This window comes from Pezoporus wallicus, unplaced genomic scaffold (genome assembly GCF_028554395.1).
Source record: "Pezoporus wallicus isolate ANWC-B61680 ecotype Strahan unplaced genomic scaffold, APGP_CSIRO_Pwel_v1 contig_14703, whole genome shotgun sequence".
NCBI classification, from domain to species: Eukaryota; Metazoa; Chordata; class Aves; order Psittaciformes; family Psittacidae; genus Pezoporus; species Pezoporus wallicus.
Window position 1 is genome coordinate 166,043 of NW_026635616.1, and position 23,378 is coordinate 189,420.

At 41.9% G+C, this 23,378-nt stretch overlaps 1 protein-coding gene across 1 annotated transcript in view; it reads right to left on the reverse strand.

The window, feature by feature from the left end:
- PLB1 (phospholipase B1) overlaps positions 1–23,378 on the reverse strand; it is a 76,300-nt gene that overhangs the window by 16,901 nt on the left and 36,021 nt on the right. Inside the window, exons 27-44 of the mRNA XM_057397019.1 lie at positions 22,890–22,961; positions 22,216–22,275; positions 21,751–21,811; positions 20,968–21,026; positions 19,165–19,232; positions 18,088–18,131; positions 16,719–16,827; positions 12,878–12,929; positions 12,653–12,733; positions 11,495–11,560; positions 10,948–11,048; positions 9,999–10,080; positions 9,457–9,561; positions 7,860–7,955; positions 6,706–6,777; positions 4,878–4,955; positions 2,853–2,913; positions 1,828–1,886 (exon numbers count right to left, since the gene is read on the reverse strand). Coding sequence (XP_057253002.1) covers positions 1,828–1,886; positions 2,853–2,913; positions 4,878–4,955; positions 6,706–6,777; positions 7,860–7,955; positions 9,457–9,561; positions 9,999–10,080; positions 10,948–11,048; positions 11,495–11,560; positions 12,653–12,733; positions 12,878–12,929; positions 16,719–16,827; positions 18,088–18,131; positions 19,165–19,232; positions 20,968–21,026; positions 21,751–21,811; positions 22,216–22,275; positions 22,890–22,961 — 1,326 coding nt within the window. The remainder of the gene's footprint in view (positions 1–1,827; positions 1,887–2,852; positions 2,914–4,877; positions 4,956–6,705; positions 6,778–7,859; positions 7,956–9,456; positions 9,562–9,998; positions 10,081–10,947; positions 11,049–11,494; positions 11,561–12,652; positions 12,734–12,877; positions 12,930–16,718; positions 16,828–18,087; positions 18,132–19,164; positions 19,233–20,967; positions 21,027–21,750; positions 21,812–22,215; positions 22,276–22,889; positions 22,962–23,378) is intronic.

Here is a 23,378-nt window from a genome sequence, read left to right on the forward strand (position 1 = left end):
CGAGGTGTAGCAGGGTCGGTTTTGCCAATACAGATAAGCATGTTGGCATAGCTATTGCTTTCACTGTGCATTGGTGCTAGGAAGTCAGACAGATGCATTCCAGCCAGTGACATGACTAAATTCCTGAACATTTCATTAATCTCCAAGCGCATCTGGCCTGAGAGCAGCTTTCCTGCAGTGTGAACTTTAATCTTTCGAAAACAAATAAGTCATCAGAACAAAGCTGTGAGGAATTCGAGCAGCTGACAGGACTAGGACAGACCTCTAGCAAGGTCAACACCCTCACTCACATTCAGGACAGCAATCGTGCTTCTGCAGCTTTATAGTTTCTTCGTGGTTTCACTTCATTTTCTAGCCTTCAAAAAGCCGTGGTGTCAATTCAGCCATGAACACCGACTGCATTCAGGGCTCTTCTGGGAAATACCAGGAGGAAAAATCAATGTCGTAGTGGTCCACGACAGATCTTAGCTGGGGCAGTCAGCTGCGCCAGGGATGGTTAGGCAGTACAAAGTGTGCACTGCTGCTGGCTGTATGGCACTTTGTACTTGAGGGGTACGTGCATGTGTACACACATGAGGGAAATAGTCTGCCATGTTTTCTGCCCTGCTCCTCCCCTCAATAAATCCCTTCCCAAAAAGCCCAATTACGCTTTGCTGTGGCAACAGAAACTAATAGGAACTGGATGAATAACAGCAGTATGAAAAACTGGCTTGCCCAGCTCTTGAGACAGGGAGCTCAAGCCTTAGTCTGGCCCTTATGAGTAGGGGTCTCTGAGACATTTCGTGTACTAAAAGAATTAAAATGTAAAAAAGAAGAGATGTGCGCTAGAGCACATCCATAGCACTAAATGTGGGGGAGGAAATCAAGCAATTAATTCTGAGAGTCATGACAATGGGTAGGAGGGAGACTTGCAGGGTCATTACTAAGGTCTTCTAAGGAAAGCTCAAAGCTCAACAGCGGGGAGGAAAGCCGGGATTACATGAGGTCAAGCAAAATCAGTTTCAGAGCTAGTGAGGAGATGAAGACGTGCACACAGGCCTGCAGATAAGCCTGATCATTTAAGGGCTTCAGTACCTCCGACTCCCTCTGAACTCTACAGGAGCTGAAGCTGCTAGAATGAGCACTGGTTTAGCTCAGGAGTTAAAATTCATGGGAACTGTTGACAGGAATGTTTGCTTTCATCCCATGCCAGAACAATTCTGTAGTGCTGTGTAATTCTGGAACTTTCCCTCAGAAAACTTTGACGCAGGTCTGCAGTATTCCCTGCTATTCTTTCCTGGGGCTTCTCTTTGCTGTGCCTACCCTTTTCAGTTTGAATTTCTTGGTACGTAGCAGAGTTTTAACTGGAAGATGCCTAAGCCAGGAAGCAGTATCTGAAAGCAGAAGTCTGAGATACAGACATATCAGAATCATCTCGAGTGTGAAACACTTTATTCTGCAATCAGTTATTTCCACTGGAATTTTCATCAAGATCTCTCAGTTAATGAAAAGTGTCAATTGCTTGCTCTTGGTTTAATGTCAGAAAAGGCTGTTCCTATAAGGCAGACAGTTCCCCTTTCAGAAACACTTGAATAAACTGCGTGGGATAGAGAATGTGATCCCATTTCAGTTCTAGCCTGAATTATTTATTACTGGATTACACAATTGCCGGTGTCACTCATATCCCTTCAGGTTATTCCTTTGCAAAGGGACACAGGCAGAGGGATTTTGCTTTGCCAAGCCAAAGCAATTTGATTTCTATCTGGTGATGCCTGCCATGATCATATCTAGGCAGAAATCTGACAATTGCTCTTCTCATTCTAAATATGGGAATACAGCAGTACTCACAGTCAGGGAATCTCCCAGTGCTCCTATGACTTTGATATCAGCAGGTTGTAGCTCATGTGCTAAAAAGTAGGAGAAAAAAAGCAGGATTATTGACAATTGAGACAAAACACAGTTTAACAGAACAAAGTTGAAAGTGTCTTGTTCCAATCCAAACACATTTTTACAGTTTTCCAGGGAAAACAAACCTCAGATTCTGTGTCAGCTAAGCAAGAGGCATAACTTCTCGCCTTTGCTTGCAACAGTTTACTCAACTAACCCAGAAATCAATGGAACTTAAAAGATCTTCGGAAAAAAATGAAAACAGATCAGATACATTATGGGGTACATACATTCAATCTCTTTCAATCGGTTTTCAGGTTTGGGTCATAGATCAGATTGGTCAAACTTACTGAGCCACTAACCTACCTAGGCAATATTAACCTGCTGTGTTGCTGTATATGATATATATATATATATATATATATATATATATATATATATATATATATATGACTCTGCTGGTTTTGGCTGGGGTAGAGTTAATTGTGTTCGTAGTAGCTGGTATGGGGCCATGTTTTGGATCTGTGCTGGAAACAGTGCTGATAACACAGGGATGCTTTTGTCACTGCTGAGCAGTGCTTACACTGAGTCAAGGCCTCTTCGTCTCGCACCACCCCAGCAGCGAGGAGGCTGGGCTGCTTTGCTTTTGTGTGTGTGGCTTTTGCAACCGTCTATAACTCAACCCACAAATTTTGTCACTTTTACGCTTTTGATTCTCTCCCCATCCCACTGCGGGGAAGTGAGTGAGTGGCTCTGTGGTGCTTAATTGCTGGCTGGGTTAAACCATGACAACGATAAATGTGATTGTATTTATCCACAGAGGGCACATCTGCTGTGATGCAGAATTTACTGTGTATGGCAAGACAGACTTTCTCTGCTGCTAAATGTATCAGCTTTTGCTGTTTGCTTCCCATCTAGGAGAGGTTTCAAGAACAAAAAGTAGAATCTTTCTTATTTGTGATTTTAGCTTACAAGTTCTTTCTCACCTGATGCTGGGACACGACTGGATGAAGCCTGTTCAGAACACGACAGGTCACTGCCCCAGTTCTGCAATGGCAAGTTACAAAATTGGTTCACCATGATGATATGGAATTCTTATATGGTTTAACTGTACAGCAAAGGGCAAAACCAAATTAAGACACAGATCCAAGTTTGGTACCTATATAGCTCAACAGTCCTTTCCTCCTCTTTGTTGAATACTGTCAAAACGTTAATTACTTTGGATGAAATTTTCTAACCAAAGCATAAAACCCTTCCAAAGATGAAATATTTAGTTGAGAAATACTGCTTGTGGTAAATTTCATAAGAAGGATTACTTTTTCCCCTCTCTTCTACAGCCTGGAGATTTTGCGCATGACTTAGAAAGTGGGGTCTCCAGGTTTTCCATCTCAAAAGAAGCTATTAGCCTCTAAATAATTGCACTTTGCCATGCCAGGGGAGTTGGAACTATATGATCTTTAAGGTCTCTTCCAATCTAAACCATTCTATGTTATACTTGTTGGTGATATCAGAGCTATTATGTTTATTCCACCAGTTGAGGAAACTGAGTGAACCACACATTGCAGAACATCTTGGTTCACCAGCAGAGACAGCTGATGAATGTTCCACCCACGCTTATTGGTAGCGAGCAACAATATTGTTATTGCTGTAATGGGAAGTGCCTGCAAGAGCAAAGAGCTGCTTAGGCTGATGCAAAAGCAGGCCCTGCTTGGAGCAGGAGGTTGGACGAACGTTATCCTGAGGTCTCTTCCAACCCCAATTATTCTGCAATTGCACTATCCTACCATTCAGAGAAAAACTACGTGGAGCAGTGTTCTTTAGAAAGCAGACTTAGTGTTAAAATCATCAAGACAAATTCATCTTTTCTCATAAAAGAAGATGGCTCTACTATCAGCCATCTAGCTAAAGGCTTTGCAGAGGGTAGAAAGGACAGCTGGAGTTATTTTCAGATCAAAGACAGAACTGTTCCTTTACTCTCTCTACTGTTTCTTTACTTTGCCCTATCACTTTAAAAGCTATTGCTGATGAGATTCAGTGGAAGTACAAGATAACCCATTAAAAGTATAACTCTGGCTTTACAGATAAAAATCCCATTTCAGTATTGCAAACTATGTTTGCTGAAGCAAAACCAGCTGTTGCTCTCTGTAACCCTCAAGGCACATAAAGATTTTCATCATTTAGCTAAGCAGGAGGACCCCCAGTATATTGAACTAGACCAGCCCATTTTGACTGTCATCTCCAACCACACTTAGTCTGCATGCCTGCAGCCACTTGTCAAGATCAATTAACTGCCCCATTTCTTCACATCCTACACAAAGTTTGTTTCAGCAGTTTCTTTAATGAACCCTGTGGTAGTTGCTCAGTCATTGTGGAAAATGAATCTCTTTGAAAATGGATTCCTATCACCTTTGTATCTAACCACATATCCAATATGTAAAGGTGACTGCCCTCTGCAGGTTAAGCTTACCTTAGTGCATGGAAGTACAGTGGCTCAGTAAGAGAATATGGAAACCTTCCTCAGAGCATATGGGGGCTCAGGGCTATACGTTATCTTGTTGCTACTGTTATAGAATCATAGAACAGTTAGGGTTGGAAAGGACCTTAAGATCATCCAGTTCCAACCCCCCTGCCATGGGCAGGGACACCTCACTCTAAACCATGTCACCCAAGGCTTTGTCCAACCTGGTCTTGAACACTGCCAGGGATGGAGCATTCACAACATTCACAACTGTGAGGAGCTTGCTATCTGAATTAATGATGCATCCCGGGTACCCTACTGTTGAGCACAGTTTTGATACAATTGCACCTATTAATACAATTCTTTTTGTTTGGCTTTTAGGGAGAGTTTAACATTTGTTTACAGAGAAAAAAAATGCAGTGCAAGATAGACTTCTCTTTCTAAAAACTGGTAATAGTTTATCTCATCTATACATTCGGGCTGATGTGTGAACAGTCACCAGATACAGCTTTGCATACGTCACAGAAAACGCAGCAAAAGATGCAACAATTACCTCTATTGGCTCACCAGTGGGCTCCATAGGTAGGTATGTGTAGTTGCTATTCTTGTATGTTGCCAGGAATGGTTTGTCCTGGAGAAAGAGGAATACATAAGAGAAATTAGGCAGTAAGCACATGGCACAGACCACAGCAAGTGATATCAGGCATCACTAAGAAAGTAAATACATAAGCTGCAAAATGGAAATCTGGATTTTGAAACCATGTTGCTTTCTTAAAATTCAGAAGTAAGATTTATGTTCAGCACCTTATGGCAAAAATGACATATACCAGGTCCTGATTGCAGTTTAACGTCGTCCTCTCCTAACCTTTCACAAATTACTTAGATTTTGTTAGATATTTAATCCTTTTAAAAGATACCAATGTAAAGTCTAGAGAAACCTGACAGCAGAGGGGAGATGAAAAGATTGATTACTGAAAGGATCACTCCTCTCTGAGAGAGACTGCATGAATTGCATGGTTATTTTTGTTCCCTACTAATGCAACACGCATTCAGGAAGACATGCACATTGTATAGGCTAAAAAATTTCACTGGGATGTCTCAATTAAGAGCCATTCCAGTGGCTGCATGAGGAGGCCTTACAAAGCACTAACGTATTTCATTAGAAGACTCACTATTCTTTTATTTGCAGGGTTTTACCCTACTTTAAGTTGCCTCAATACAAATTATTTTCCTTGGCTTGTTGGGCCCTTGCAGTCTGGCACACCTGACATTTTGATGGCCATGACTGCTTAAAGCAGATAGAATTTTAAACCTGCAGTGAGAAACTGTGGGAGCAATAAATGGAATTTGTGGGTGTCAGAATCGGAAGTAATTCACTACTCCCTTCAGTAACACAGGCGGTGAAATCCCCTGGAAACAGTTTATTTGTTCCTTTGTATCAGTGCCACAGAGCTTTCTGTGCAGGAAAAGCTACTGGCACTTCCATCAGTGACTTTCTCAAAGCACTGTGGGCTTACCATTTCTGAAAACAACGGCCACGTATTCTTTGCAAGGGCTACTAAACTTTTCTGTGCCTACTTCTGAATAGGAGTAGATGAAGGGAAAGAAGGAGAAAAACCACATTATTTGGCACTGAAGAAGTTGCTAAGTTAATTTAAGCTGCCTGGAATGAATACTGGGTAGATCAATTTAAGTGAATCTGAGGACGTTTGAAACATGCCAATTAATAACTCTCAGATCTTCCTTTTTTGAGAGGATGAATGCGATATGGACAAAATCCTCTTCTATGACCTGAATGACTGTCTCCAGACCTGAGATAACAACTCAGCTCTCTGATCTGTTCAGTCCCTTGGCCTCCTTGTTGAAACTGCTGAAGAGAGGGAGCCAATTATTGCTGACTGCAGTGGTTATTTCCACGTGCTGATACCTAGCAACTGTACTGCAAGTTCAGCAGCTTGTTTTATAACTGCAGAAGCAGCTTCCAAAGAGTCTGAAGTATCCCTGTTATGGATCAGGCCAGGAAAACCAACCTGGCGCTAGTTCAAGAGATAACAGATAGTGGCATTGATTCTGATGGGAAAGTTAATGCAACATATTCTGTTATTTGCTGTTTGACCTGCCTCTGTACTTCACAGCAAAACAGAACCTCTGCTACAGCTAAACCCATACCAATCAGCGTGCTGTCAATTAGTATTCATGGCACAGTAAAAGGCTGAGGGACACCAGAGCAGGTATATGAGAGCACCTGCTCACTCACAGGTAAGCAGAGAACCAAAGTTTCCAGTAAACTTGTTCCAGACATCCCAAACCCCTGCTCTCTGCAGCACTACAAGCACACAGAGCCTCTTGATGCCCAGCTTCCACAGCATGGGTATATTTACCTGAGTTGGACAGTCAAGGACAATGTCAGCCATGAAATCAAACGAGTCAGCTTTCTGGTCTACAGGTTGTAACTAGAAAGGAAGACAACAAAAACCCCATTTTGTAACCGTGTTGGCCCATCTTACATTTGTGTAACAAGTCTAATTTAAAAGAACCTCAGAATAGCTCTCAAATTTATATAAAACTGCCTGTATTTACAGACCTTGATTTACCCAAGGCTGAAATGCGTCTGCTTCTCAAAAAGAACATGGCAACTGCATAACAACAGAACAACTCTTGAAAGAAGCTTAAAATGGGAAGTGGAAAGCTACACTGGATCAGTTTAAACTCCTGGAGGATTTTGGCAGGCACATGAAGTACCTTGGAATTTCGCCAGCAGGCAAGGTCATAAACTCTTTTCTCTTGCATAAAAGACAAGAGGCTAAGAGTCCCTCAGTTTTTATCACTAAGCTGCATGATGGCATCTCCAACAAAAGGCTGTTTATGCATAGAAGATTGAACCAAATTTAATCAGAGGTACTGTGGGATGATTGCAAGCAATCATGTCAGCTGTTAAGACATTACCCCAAAGTATATAAAAGTTACCATCCAGGATCCAAGATGCCTCCAACTGCATATTGCACTGCACTGCAACGCAACGCTAAAATGGGTTTGCTTAAGCAGTCTTTAACGACTCATTTTCATTAAGTTTTACTCACTTCCAAAGGTAGTAAAGCTAAACTGAATTAAAGCCACTTTAATTCCTAATGAGACATTCACAACGCATGGATTTAAAACAAACTTCTAAGTAATCCATTTTAAATTGACACATGCAGTTACAATTCTTTATTTGGTGGTTTCCCAGAGCAGCCCATAGAAACATCATCCTTACTGAATGCTACCCTGCCTTCCATGACAATGGGTGAAGTACACTTGAAGTTGCTCAGCTGTGATCACTCACCTACAGCACCCCTCTCCTCCCCACACACTTTCAGAAGCAAGAGGTTCTAGGCTGAGAGCAGCACTAAATATGGAGGGTATGTGATGAGTTAAGAAACAAACACAAAGGTCCAGCAGTATGCAGGCTGTCATTGCAATGTTTATTACAGAGATTAGTTCAATGGTAGTAAGGTCTAGGTAAAGACCACATTATATGCAGAGCCTGTCACCTTACCAGTGCATTCCAAAGAGCCTTGGCAAGCTGAGCATGGCCTTTCTGGCTTGGATGGAAGCAGTCAGGTGCAAAGTAGGAGAGATCTGGATGCCCATCCTACAAATGAAAGCATAAAGGACACCTGAGTGCAGAAGAATCCACACCGCTCCAACTTGGGGTTGCTGAGGCCAAATTGGAGCCAGTAATGAGAGGTTCATGCTGCTTTTTCTTGCTGATCCAATACAGAATTGTCTCGTGATTACCTGGTGATACACAGTGTATGTCAGCAGGTCCATGAGCTGCCAGAAACACTTAACTAGAGATGCTCATGTGCCTCCAAGAGCAGATCCACCCAGAAATAGAAAACCCATCATTTTCAATTTCATGTTTAGCCTCCTTTCTGAGGAAAGCTTTACTCTGAGATAGATACTGGAGCATCTGAAGGAAATGGAGTTTGGACATTTAAGTATCTTGGCTTTTGTGTGAGTACTGAGATGAGGAGTTTAGGTCACAGATGACTGAAACAAGATTTCGTTTGGTCAGAGTAGCTCTTCCTCAAAACTTGAGCAGGTTTTGATTCAGTGTGTTTAGGCTAGCCTTATTCGAAGATTAGTACCAAAATTTGCATCTATATCTTTTGGCATGTTTAGGGGTAGAGTTTTCAGTTCAGGAACATCTGAATGAGACAAGAAGAATAGAAAACAGCATCCTGAACTTCATTAAAATCTGAACTAAGTCTTGTGAGACTATAAAATGTTCAGAAATATTTTGCTGCTGCTTCTGTTTTCATTTCTGTGTTCTCTATCTCGGTACCAAACCAACTTGGGATGACTTCACAGGAACCAGCTTCACCAAAACACAAAAAAAACCAAATCTCTGTCTGGTTTTCTTGTGAAGGTTTCCACTGGTTTTCCAAATTTGTCTGTAGCAGCATCTGAACTCTTCAAGCTTGTCCCTGGCTGTTGCTGGCAGGTTCAGGATCAGTTCAGTTCAGTTATTACAGAGCAATCCCAGCTCAATATTTTGCCCTGTCTACTCTTAGCTCCAGGTGAGATGAGGAAGTGCAGAGGCATGTGAAAATTTGCAAGTAGAGTTTCAGTTTCAGAGAAGGTTTGGGTCATTTTCATCCTTTATGAGGCTTACAATTCAAGGAACTGAAACATAACTGCCAGTAACAGGAAAAAGGGCTCACTACATAAAACTGCTATATCCACTAGATCATATGTAAACTTCTTTTTCTGTTGGACACAGAATAATGAGTTATGGGACATAAAGATGTCTCCAGTGAGCAGTGCAGCAGTGCTGCTTTTAAACTGTAACTTTGTACCTCTGGCTTTTATTAATCGTGTTGTATGTTCAGAAAGAAAAATATTTCTGTACCCTTGAGAACCAACCTCTTCGTTCAGGTTTTGATTCCTTTTCCCAAACAGTAATTCATATTACATATACTGCATAATATGTAAAACCAAGAGCTGCTGAGTATATGAAGAAATCTGATGTACTATACCAGAAAGCAACCAGTTTTAGTAAGAAAAGCACAGAACAAGATGAAAGTATTCTCTATAGGTTAGACATGCACACTTAGTCCTTTGCATGCAGAAGTCTCCTTAGACTGTACCTGACCAAGAGAAATCTTGGGATTTTGGAGGAAAGGCTGGATGACCACTGTGAAATTTTCATGAGTGTCATATCTGCCGGACTCCAACAGTCTCCGAATTCCAAGCTACAAGAAACAAAAAACCATCACCGATAATCCATCGACCTCTCTGCATCATAACTGTGGGTTTGGTTTGTTTTCTGAAAGCCCATGAATTAAAAGGAGGTTTTACTTGTTAACTGAAATAGCCACGGACGTTGGCAAATGTGGCTTGCAAAGTGGCTGAGAAGGCTGGAACACAACACTGCAACAATACTGTCGGGAACGGGATTTTGGTAACCAAACTCCCACCTATCCATCTGTACTAGGAAACAGAGCCCTTCTGAAGAGCTTTGCTCCTGGTTTTGGTCATATGGTATTTTGGGTGGTATTCCCATCAAATTACCTTCTCTTTAGCTCATAGGGCCCATAGGGGTAAAATGCTGCTATAATGTGTTGCTTTGTAATCAAGAGCTTACCTCAACTGGAAATCAAGTTACTGCACCAACTCTTGATAAACATACCTGGTAATCTCTGGTGGCTTCCTTCACCATTGATAAATTTTGTGAGTTTTCTTCTTCTGTGAGAACACAACTGCACAGGTAACTGTGGGAGAGGTTAGAGGAGAAAACAGGAACAGAGAGAATTAGAGTTCTGAGAATGCACAAGTCATCCTTTGCCACCCAACATCCTCGTGACATGGGAGTAATAAGGAAACATGTACAGTTGTGTTTCTGTGGAAACGGCTTATCATCCTTGCTGTTGTTCATCATTTCAACCCTTAGTCTTATGTTCTGCCTCATGTGAATGGTGCTGCTCTAAATCAGTTTGATTTCATTCCCAGCTATATCAAAGTAAAGTACGATGTACTTTGTGATAGTTTGTCCCTTTCATTACACCTTGGCATCCAAAGGTCCTGAAGCTTGACGAAGGCACATGCCTGTCCCTCTGAAACTAGAAAATAGATCTTTGAAGTTTACTGGCTGCATTGCCTCTGAGCTGGTACCTTTCCAATCAACAATTCCTTTTGAATTGCCAAAACACAGAATTTGTCCCTGTCTGGAGGGTCAGCAATGAATGCAAATTACCCATTGCAATAAAGCCTCTACAACAGGAGAAACCCATCTACTCTGCAAATACTTCACGTTCTGTAAAAGGCCTGAAAATCCAAATGCTTGTGGACTTCAACCCCACCTTGAGGAACCCTTAAGGAGGTGTATATTGTGTACCACAGGAAACCTTACAGCTCTGGACATGGACAAAGTGCACGGATTCTCTGACAACACTTAGGTCAAAGCCAAGAGAAGGCAATGCCATGAGGCAGGATGATGTCCACACTGCATGGAATGTCTGCAGGACTGTAGGGCTACCTTTGATCATCAGTTCAAATGAGGAGAGAAGCATGGAATAAGAACACGCTTTCTCATCATGGACAGTAAGCTCAGGTACAAAAGGAAGTCAAACAAGTCTTACTCTGCCATGTAAGTGGGGCACTGAACTTGAGTGTCCACAAACAGCTGTCTCAGAGGGTGGAGGTCCATCACTTCAACCAGACTCACTAAAGCTTTCGGAACCTGAAAGGTAAGTTAGACTTTAACGTAGAAGCAACTGATTATGCAGCCCATGCTGCATTTATTTTACCCTAAAGTCCAGTCATTTGACTCTCTTCCTTTTCTGTCTTCTTTTCTGTGTTTTTTTTTTTTTTAACTTCCTTTCTCCATTGCTGAAGGGAAGAAAAAAAATAAATAAAGGAAAGTAAAAAAGCAACAATTCCCCCCCAAACTCAGTTTTTGATCCTTCTCCAACACTGTGGCCCAGTGTTACTGTCTGCCATTTCAGACTGCATCTCACTACTCTCAGATTGACAACACAAAAGGAAATGCTTTTGTAGAAGTCGATGGAATATGCTTGGTGCCAGAATGGGAAACAACACAACAAAAGCAAACAGACAGAACAGCTAGCACCGGTCAGTCAGGTACCAGTACAAGCTAGAATGCAAGGACAATTTCACAGCACTTGCCTGCTCATGCAGAATATCAAGAGTTTCTTGAATCCTCCTGGTGAAATTCACAGCTGAGTAGTGATCCTGAGAGAAACAGAAGAGATTACTGCTAAGTGGAGACACAAAGCATTTGGGTTGGGAGGATGGAGAATCAGATTAATTCACTTTCTTTTCTGGCACACAACACTGCGGTCGGTCGACTACTCTTGCTTCTTTCTAGAGACAGGTATTTTAAGCATATCAATTAATTCAAAATGTAGACAGTCTGGGTGAAATTTTAGGTTTAAAATAAACCTTGTTGAGTAGTATATTTAACTCAAATCCACTGGGTCCTTCATGTAAAGATGCAGGAAGGAACCCAATCTGAATGCGTGCTGAACAGCATAAACCAAGCAGCCATAGGTGTGCTCAGAGCCAGCTGATAAGCTCTCATAAAATGAGGTGAAATCATTGCTAATCAAGGTCATAGCTATAAATAAAGCTATAACACTTGGTGGCAGCAGCGAAGATGCCTAGTGAGGCTCCTGCAGGAGCAGCAAATTTCTCAAGCACAAGGGGGTACAGGAGAATTGAAAATGGTCACAAGAATTTAGCATTTTAAAGCAGGAGAGTAAAAGCTGGCCTCTCCTTGCCACCTGCCCACTCAGCTCCCATGATCTCCTTATGGCAGCCCTAAAGGCTTCTCTACAATCCAGAGAAGCATAAAATTCAAATGGCACTGGGCACTGCGCAACTTCCCTAATATGCACCTTCCCTAATACCCTTCCTAGCACCTCCCTACACTGGGAGTTATGGGGTAATGACTCCTGTAGGATTGGAGTGTCGGTAGTTCAAAGCAGTACAGGTCTTTTTTGGGTGTCTTAATGAGACTGTGCTAGCAGTAGAACAGTTACCACATCAGAGGAGTGAAGCTTTTCTTCCATTTTTTGCTCATGGTCGACAGACAGTAGCAAAGACAGTGATTCTTACCTTGGAGTAAGCCAGAGAAAACAAAACCATCCGATGCTGTAACTGGTTTTACATCAGGGCACTGCCAGCAGCAACCCCCATCAAAACATACAGCAACGCATATATAACTCATGTGAAGGGTCTAAGGATCCATGGATTTCCTTTGATGTGCTTCTACATTCACATCACAATCCCACTACAGTCTCAGTTAACCAGTTCACTACTCACAGGGTCTTTGCAATAGTTGCACAGATCGTTGCCTCCGATATGTACTGTTATCAGCTTCCAGTCAGCACTGAAGTCAATTCTCTGTGCAATAAGGAAGAAAATCACAAGCCTGAATTTCCTTGACTTTTTGATATGCACATGGTATCACTGCAGGTGGATGTATTGTGTGAAGCAACACGTGTTTCTTTTCGTGCTGTAAGATTAAAGGAGTCCCAGGCAACTTACAGGATCAGTTTGCATTAGTCTCAGAAGATTTCTTGCTTGGGCTGGTAAATGCCTGAGGAGGAAGACAACTTGTGAGTGAAAGAAGCACCTGTATGAAAACCTCAATATTATCGCTCTCCAGACATCTTAAATCAAATTGTCAGATATCATAAGGGCTGAGTGAGGAGACAGTACAATACTCATGTTGCTGTGATCAAATTACAAATTCACATCTTTGTGGAAAAATCAATATCAAATTGAACTTGAATCCTGATTTCTTTCTAATTCAATGATTAATCTGGAACCATAAGTTTAGCTGCTTTTACAGTGCTTAGCACCTAAACCAGCTGAAAAGCCAGACACAGAAACATGTTTGTAAGCAAATGAGGTGGCCTGTTTAGAGCTAGGTGGCCATCAGTCTATTCCTCCTGGACTAAAACAACAAGGGGATCCCGAGTCCCCTTATTTAACCCATCTCTTGAGCAATGTTTGTGCATAAACCACACCTCATCCCCCTGCAAAGCTGAAGCGTTTCAGAGTTCACTGTGCACACCTCCCTCGTTTCTGTAGCCTGCACCCGGAGCCAATACTTCCTTTTCAGTTATGTAAAGCATCTCTGTGCACGCTGCCTTTCAGGGCAAGTGAAAAACAAAGAAACTCTCCAGATTACTCAGGCAGGTTAAGATGACAGCCTTGCTGTTTTCCAATAGCCAAGTGAGCACTCCCTCTATCTCTTTTTTGTATATATACACACACATATACATTTATTTTTATATATATATATATATATATATATAAACTTCCATGAATTTTGAGTTACTCAGATTGAACGCTTCAACCTTGTTTGACTGCCCTGACACGCTGATCCTCAAATATGCATAGAAAAGAGAATGCGGTTGGAAAGCTTCAGCCTTCCAGGCAGCTTTGTCCTATGGTATGAGCTGCATCTCCCTCCAGGCTCTTGTTAGAAACACTTCACTGGCTGTCTATCATTTCTGGAAGCATTTCAGCTGACATTAATAAGCATGACGCTTGTTCTGTATGGCAACCAGAGCTTAGCTCTCCGTTGCAATACCATGTTTACTGGAGGAACAGGAGATATCTCTCACCACCCTTCTCCAACGGAATACTGGTCTAACGCTAACATAAGTGTATTTACTGGGCAATGAACCCTGTCATACATCTACTTGTGACACAGACACTATAGGCATGTAATAGTTCTGTTCACTGTTACCCTTGTCCAATGTCTTAACCTACTTATTTACATCCTAAAGCTATGACAAAGCACAAGTGCCCACAGTTTTCTTCTGTTCTTACTATGGAAACCCCTAAGCTAGGGCATCAACTTGAATATTGATCCAGAGGAAAACACCACTTATTGAGCTGACTGCCCGCAACACCTTCATTTTCTCATGCAGTCACTGAAACACTGGTGCATCCTGAACCAATGCAGTCAGTAAGATCTAACATGAATGAAGCAGTGCCAGCAATCACCCATCCCTGAGCTGCACTTTCCACCAAATATAGATCCTGATCAGCAGAAACTGTTTGCTAATGGGAAACACAGATATTTTCAGTTCTTATCACCTGTTCTCTACTCTCAGTCCTAAATTCTCAACCTCCTTCTTTGACACGTGTCGGAGATCTCAGCCAGGCTCTGCTTCAGCAACATGCTTCAGATCTATCCTTAACTCCAGCATGTATGTAAGCACTTTGGCAATGAATGCAGATAGGCTTAGATCTGATTCAGATCCTGCTGAATGAGACCTGCATTGCTACACTGCCATCGAGTTAACACAAAGCAGCCAGTGATTTCATTTTAAGACACCCTTACAGCTGGTTTCCAAAGGCTGGTAAGGGTGCAAAACTACCTGATTTTAGAAAGGTTCCAGTACTTCTGGAAAGCAGTTTCCAGACTGGTACCCAAAACCGAGAGAGGCCACAGAACAGTTCTGAAGTACCAGCATTAACTCCTGGGCTCTTTTTGCCCTTTGAATCAGAGAAAAATTAATATTTTTGACTGATGAAGAATAAATGCTGGATTGCATCATCACTCCAGGACCAAATACCTAACGCAGGAGAAACAGTTCCTTACGTTTGAATACACTTCAGTGTTCAACTAGGATGCATTCATCTTCTCAGGTGCATCAAGAGCCCGAACAGAACAAAACAGACAAACAGACAGATGTGACAAAACAAAACCCCAAAAGCAGCATCTCAAATTTCAGGGATACTAGTGAGGTAGTTTACAGGACTTTACTTTTGCACACCTTTCTACAGAGTCACAAGACAGAAACAACAGATGACTAGCAGAAATATGGGACAATTGTGGTCTGCATCTCCTTGATGGATGTTTACAAAGCACGGTCGCAGAACACAGATATCTCCACTTCATCATGTTTATCAAGTCCAGCTGCTTGCATGGGAAGAGAGAAGACTAAATGGTATAGATGAAGTAGACAATTTTTCATTAGACTAACATGCATCAACTATTTCATTCAGCTAACTTTAACATCTTGGGTGCTACTGATACAAGCTGCTTGAAGTTTTATGGGTGACTTAAGAGGCTGTATATCCTGTTTCAAGTCTTCCTACCACTCAAAAAAAGCCTGTTTAGGGTTTAACTGACACAAAATACAAACCAGGCACCTATCTTATTCTTCCCTATAACAAGCAAAAGCTGAAACTAATCTGGATAAATGCTGTATTTAGAAGTACGTTAATAAATTCTCCTTGGTGGCGGAATCAGAGCCATAATCCTTGCGCGTCTCACTGACACACAGATACACTGAGTCATCACTAGGAAATAAAATGCCTTCTCTCAGGTATGGGCAGCTGTAGGATATATCAGGGCACCTAGCAGACTATGCCTCTCAGTAAATAAACGCATTTACTGAGATTGCTGGTATGAGTCAGGATTACTCAAGGCCTGCAGGAGAGCAATAAATATATCCAATAAATCCTTACAATCTTTGCTTAGATATAACAAACTCAAACACCTCACTTAGCTTCTGAGCTTCACTTCCAAGACCTCTTTGGGAAGTAAGAGGGATTTTTTTTCTTTAAACAACCAAAATAAGGTCTGGGTAATGCCAACTAACAGTGTCAAATCCAGGCATGGGCTGCCAGAACCTGTGCCCAAACTATGACTGAATTCCAGCAGCCATCTGTTTTGTTAATTAAACAGCACTGACTCTTTCAGTAAGAAGCCAGGGATTTCTAGGATAAGAAGTATAGCAAAGCTCAACTCATGCAGCCTCCCAGGTGTGACTATAAGCAAGAAGCCAAATTCAAATGACTGCAGGACATTACAAACCCTATTATATTGGCAGAAGTGGTTGCAACTGCATCAGGTCTGCAATGCACCAAACCCCATATATGACCATCACTAACTCTTCAGATTCAAGACTGTGGCTGTTCTTTTTACTCTCTCTTATCCACTCCTGCTTGCTTATTCAGAAACCTGAGGCTAGAATTATGAAAGATTTCATCTACTTTTTCTCCTATTATCTCTTTAACATTTCACTACATGCTCACTTTCTGAAAATATCCATAATCTCAGAGATTTATTGAGAGATAAATAGATAAATTAATAGCTGTTCAAGAGGAAGAGTAGAAACCACCACCTCCAGTTTCTGCCAGTTTTTTGATTGTGGATTTCATAACCAGGACTGTTATCTTCATTTGAATGTTCAGCTATGAAATAAGCCCATACATTTAACAGGTTTTTGAGCGAATTTAAACCCTAACTAGACTGGTTTTGCTTGCTCTTCAGAGCAAGTTGTGACAGCACATGAGACAGTTGAAAGTCAATTAGATGAAGCATCCATCACCTGCATATGTTAAACAAGAAGCTACATACTCAGCCTGCGCTCCAGGAACTGCCTGGTTAAGGAACGCATTCGACTCATTTGCACTCCCTGTACCAGTCGAATAGCCCACAGTTGTGGCATTGAACTCTCGAAAGATGTCTGAAAAAGAAAGATAGCAACAAAGGGAAAGTTATTACACCTTCTGCCTGCCCCAGGGACTCGCACACACCAGCACTGCTACAGCTCTGCTCTCTGACAGCACTACCACAGCTACTGCAGCCTCCAGTCCTCTAGACGCATCCACCAAACAGTGGCAAAAAGGATCACCAGCTGGTAGTGATGCAGACAGCCCTGGGCTTGCTGTGCGCTGCACTGTCACCGGTGGATACGATGAGCAGAATTAAGAATTGCTGTGTATGGTAATAGCTCATGCTGTGTATGGTAATAGCTCATGTTGTGGTGGTTAAAGCCTAAAATAAGACCCTCAGTCATATGATGGTGGCTTTGTGAAGCAAACCTGAAGGGGGTTTCAGCCCAGCAGGAACTCGTTTTCAGCCAGGGGATCTGGGTCTGCTTCATGGCTGTGCAAAATCTCTTACTACTGACAAATATGAAGATGAAAGCCTCAGATGCATGGCTCTGATGAAATATCATCTTGTTCTCCGTTACCTCCATAGTAGCTTACAAAAGGAAGTCAATAGAGTAATTCACAGCTGAGAGTGAAAATGGTTGCATTGTAAACTATAATCTCAAAGGTTGAATTTAACCACATTTCAAATAAAGGCTCTGTCAAATGTAATAGCATCCAGTGAATCTATTAATTGCTTATTCTGATTATATTCTTGTTACATTCTGCTTGTAATAATGGGCAACATACAGAAGGACAGTTTACTGTCCCTCGCCAAATAGAAGTTTATTATCAAAGCTGATCCAAACTGACTCTCGAGTGGCTTTACATTAACAATAGGCTGAGCTGCAAGAAGTTGCATGTTTCAGGGAAGAGAAAGTTAAAATTACTCCCTTCAGGTTACATGTGTGAGTAGTCAGCTATATTTACCAAAGAGGTCTCCTCTGTGCAAACATCTCCTTTTGGAAAAAGCTGCAGTGGATTATTTATTAAATGCAAATGTTAATTGCATCACAAGCACAGACATAGCAGGCTTTTGTAGAGATTCAAACAACGCTCACCCAGCAGTCGAGAAGGGAGGGGGAAAAGGAAGTAAGGGAATTTCTAGATGCTTCTCAGCTTCACTGATGAAGCCAGCTTTTTATTCATTAGTCCTATGATATTGTTCCTTTGAAAGGTAGCTCTTGTTAATTACTCTAATACAGCTTTGAGATACTCTGTAAACACATCATAAATTAGCCCTCTCCCTCTCTCCAATCTTGCCAATTAGATCTAGCAAAGCATTTACTTACTAGGTAGAGTTGTCATGTTCTCTAATGATGCATCTCCTCCAATACTAAAACAGGAAAGAGAAATCCTAATCACTCATCTCTTAGCTGGACAGAGACAATAAGCAAAGTGGAAACCTACCACACATCATGAGAAAAAGGGGAGGGTGATTAATTTGGTAACTATCAATATATTGGATTACATGGAAAGGACAGACGTGGAAGTGCTGTTGGGGAAAATGGCTGAGGTTTCAGTGGTAAAGATGCTTGCCAGACGGATTTAATGGTCTTGCAGCTGTACAAGGGTGTAGTCAATCGTGAAATGGCAGAAAATGCCTGAGACAGCTACATACTCGAATGGATGAGTCCTAAAGTACTGCAGATTAGAAGGTCAGCTTTGAGACCAGTTCTAGCCTTGTAAAGCCACTCAAGGCAGTACCAAACAGCCGGCCCATGGGAGACAAGAGAGCTCCAAGAGCAGCTCCTCATTCCCAGCTCCTGCATCCTGCACATTGGTGTTCTCTCAAGCTTTTCAAATTGGTGGGGCACACCGAGGCCATGCTCTGGCTTACGGAGAGGTGGTTAGGACAGCACAGAGCTGTTGAAATCAATGTCAACTGAGCTACATCATCGCAGCAAACAAATTTAGTCTTTTACAAGTGTGTGCTGCATGTGGTGAAAGTTCTCCAGCTAAAAAAAACATTTTCTGTGGTGCTACAGAAAGCTGTCAAATAGAAAATATTGAGAAGTCCCAAAAGCAGCAAGTTACATCTTGTTTGTGATTTTTCTCCAGCTTTGTAGATTTACAACTTGCCATCCCACCATAAGAATACAAACAGTCACGAGCAGCCAAAGATGAAAGCGTGAGAGAAGTCACAAGGCTAGCTTGAAATCCATTGCTTAAAACATTTTCTGTGAAGGCACCTTTTTGACAAATCCTGGATCTTGGTGCATCTTTCACAAGAAATGCTAGCCCAAAAAGCAACTTTTTTTTTTTCTTTCAAATTTCTGACAGCTGAAAGACCCCAGATGTGTGGAAAGGAATAATATTCTTTACAGGAGAGAATGCATCTCTCCTCGTCACTTTGAATGAAGACTTACCTCCAAGACAGTCCCCGATATTCAGTGCTCAAATCCAGGAGACTATCTGAGGCAATTCCTGTACCAGCCTACACATTAGTTTTCATCAACCAAATGAAATTAAAGCACAATTACTAATGCAATAGTCATACATAATAATTTCATTTACTTTTGAATGCATCTCTTCAAAAGCTTTGGAAAGCATCTGGCTTTCTACAGCCTTCCTTCTGAAGAATGCATCAATACCTTTTGTAATTATTTACAAGCAACTTATTGTAGGTGACACAAAATAAATGATGGAGCTGGGGAACAAAAGGTTTTTTCTCATGGGTCTAGAAGAGCTGAATAACTCATTTATGGTTGCATGAGTCAAGAACGATGAAAGCATCTCAAACAAACTTTCTGGCTAACGATAAGTAAGACTATATGAACACAACAGAGAAAACAAACGTATCTCAGAAGGAAGCACTGTGATATCTTTACACCAATTTGAAAAGCATTTTGCTAAATGGAGAGTCTTGTAGCAGTACTGCAGCAAGGAGGAAAGCACTCTACATTTATGCTAAACAAAGAGGCAAGCTAGCAACTACATCCCTCCTAAAATACCACCAAGAATTCAGAAGCAGGGTGCCTGGCAGCTGTGATACTATAGCTTCATACTAAATTTGAGTATGGGGTAGTACAGCACAAGACCAGGTAGACTGTTTGCTACTACCTCAGATTAAACAGCAATACTACATTTTCTTCCATGTACAAACTTGCTTGGATTAATGGAAGACTTGTGTTCAGAATGGCTATGCACAGGCCAAGTGCAGCTCTGATACAGCAATGCACCACTGCACTGTCAATGAAAGCTCTATTCTCAGTTCCTACAGAGTATACTTAGAAGCAGAAACACCTGCAGGATCCTGGATGTTATAACGTGGCAACCACAGCTATATACAGAATATTTGTCAACATTGCAAGTTTGCATTTAAAAGCTTCCATTTATTTCAGCAGCCTGCAGTGTGTGGGAGTTTTAGCAACATGCCTGCCAGAGAGTTGTAAAGGCTTCATGGTTTGTACACACAATATCGTTGTTGTTCAGGCTCAGATTCAGAGAAACCTATGTTCCAATTATGTCTTTCTGCCCAGTGTTTCTTTTGAGCTGGCTGTAGAGATCCAGTCTTTGACCGGTATGAAAACAGCAGGCAGAAGGACATAACTGGAACATACAATGTCCAGACCTTGAGACATATTTCTTTTAGACTGCCTCAGATAATCATTGCCATCAAGAGCTACATCTTGATAAAGAAATTAGCTATAAGTTAAAACAGGAACACACACACAAGACTGAATATCTTCTTAAATTGATAAAGTGAGAGGGCTCTTATCCTTGTGCATCCTTATCTCGTTGAATAACATGCTACTATCCAACATCCCTTAGTCACACTCTGTTCCTGAAAGGACAGAGGGAAAGGAACAGGTTCACCAGCCTGGTTCTGTTCAGAAAAACTCTGAAAAACACAGTAACCTAAGGCTGGTGCTGTGTCCCATTAGTTTCAACAGCATCTGATCGCTTCTGTCTGCAATTCAGACAGATATTTAGGCACCTCTTTAAAGGGTTTGCCTGTGTTTTGCTGAGTTCAAAAGCATGTGAATATGTGCGTGGGGGAAACAGTGCTGGAGAACTGACACCTTCTTTCCTGTTCTAGCTGCTAGATCTATTATCATCCATGAATGAATGGATCTTTGCTTCTAGGTACAACAGCTATTTCCCCTCCACTGGCACAGGCACATGTTTGCAGTTTTACCAAGAGAACAGTAAAAACCCTATCTTCTTACCGTCAAAGAATCCCCAAGGGCTGCTATAATTTTCACATCAGCTGGCTTTAGGGAATGCACTGCAAAGGAAAGAGAGAGACAGTTGAACCTGGATAGTAAATAGCTATTCCTTTTCACCACTGTGTGTGTGTGAAACATGCCATTGTGCATTCTGATGCTCAGACAAGTTTTTGTAATACCCAGGTGATAAAACAGGAGGTCTCTCCAGTTCATCTCATGTGGTTGTAGCAGTAGCATGCGTGTATTATTCAGCATGTCAGTGGTTAACATTGCTAGTGAAAAGACAGAACAGCAAGGAGCAAATAGTAAGTTGCAAACAATATCCAGCACCAAGCTGAAAGTAAAACAGCACAGTTTAAACAAAGCAGGAACAGGAAAGCTCTAAAAAGGTGGAGAAGAGGAAGAGAAAATGAAGTTATTTGAAAAACTGAATACTTGAAATACATGAAAAACATGACTAACATGCATGAAGCTGGATTTCCAGTTTCCTTCCCCAAGATTTAGGTGGTATCACTTACAGGCTATGTCAGCACCCAGATTTGGATTTTAGCATGGATATTTTGAAGTTCTCCACTGGCAGTGACTTAAGTGGAGCTACTTAATCAGAATGCTACCTTGTGTGACAGTATGGCGCTGTTTCTATTAAGCAGCTGCTGAGAAACATGACATCTTTTCTGAGCAGTACTTTTCACAGTCCAGCAGTCATTTCAGCAGAAATAAAAACTCATCTTGAAGGGCAGTTGAAGGTTGTTCAGCCTCTTAACATAAAACAGGCAAGACTACCTGAAGTTGGAGGAGGGGAGGATGGAGACCTGTCCTCGCATAGCAGCTGGCTTCCATAGTTCTAAAGAGAAGAATAAAGCTGAATAGCATTTGACTAGCAAATACAGTCAATTGTAACTAGGATCTTCCTAGTAGAGGCCAGGTGGATAAACCAGAACCTCTTTAGCATGTAATTAACCAGACAGGTCTTGGCTGCTCATTCAATAGTCATATTTGGTATTGCTCAGACTAGGGTATCATCCTGCACTGATAACCTTGCTGTCCGAGCCTGTGTTCTTATAGGTGCTTCTGGATGTGTTTTGCTTAATTCTGGGGCTGCTTTCCTGTTCCATGCCATGCAGTCATCCTCCCAAGCCCCTTTGAACAAAGACTGATTTCACCTGCACTGCAGATCATGACTCATCTGGTTACCATACAGAAACAGATGCAGCAGAGTGGGATTATAATGACACAGTTGACACTTACTGGAGCTTGGTTAGGGTATGTGTAATTACTGTTCTTATACGTCCTCAGGAATGGCTCAGCCTACAAAACAAGACAATCTCAGTCAATGCAAAACACCGGAAGAATATATGTAGATTTCCATTCCCCAGCTTTCAGTTCTCAGATGTCTGTAGATGATTAGCATCTTGATGCAAATGGAAACCCAAACAAACAAACAAACAACCACCCCCCCCAAAAAGGCATTTTTAAAATGCCTACAATAACAATGTAAGTATTTTCACACAGCCAGAACTTACAGAATATGCTCAGGACCCCGCTGTGTGTGATTAACAAGAAGCTTGTGGTCTTACTGCAAGGCAGTCCCAGTGACCTTGGCAAAGCTATGCTGACTGGTGCATCGTTTCTCTGCTTCTCTACTGAAGCTCTGTTATTCAGTGTGGATACTTGATGACCTTGACTGGGTAGGCCAAACACCCTTCCCTCATGTTTTTGCCAACCATGATGTGTGACTGTGAGGAAGCTTATTGCTCGGACAAGTTTGCTGCCCTCCATCTAACAGGGGAGCATTCATACTGCTACTAGTGGCAGGGGCACAAAATACATGGGCAAGTGCTCTAGGCAGTTGGTAAAGGCTCATGCAGACTCCCAGCCACCTATAGCACCTCCACATAAACACAGACACCTTTTAAACTTACCTCAGTTGGACACTTGAGAACAATCTCACGGTCCATTTGCTGATTATTTGTCTTCTCCCCTAAGGGTTCCATCTGTGGAAAAATGGGGGTGCACAGAAGCAAAGTGAATAAGAGAGAGCAGCAAGTAATGCTGTGCTACCAGCCACTGGAAACCACCTCTGCAGCACAGCAAGACAAATGCAGTGTACTGCACCCATGCTAATGGCTGCCTCCATGCACTGCTTCTTAGCGTGCTGAAGAGGCTAACACACATACACCCCGAATGCGGTCTGATAATCAACATGCCAGGCAGGTATCATCGCCCTGAAAGAAGCCTCAGCACCCCCAGCCTTAACATACTCTGAGATTTGCTAGCTGGATGTGACTGGTTTAACAGTTCAGGTGAGCTTTTTTCACGTGATCTCTCTCTTCCTTTGTAAACACAATCAAGGGTTTGGAAGAGATAGGGTTAGCTAGATACTAGCTCCCTGAAGGGCTTTTTTGCTGCCA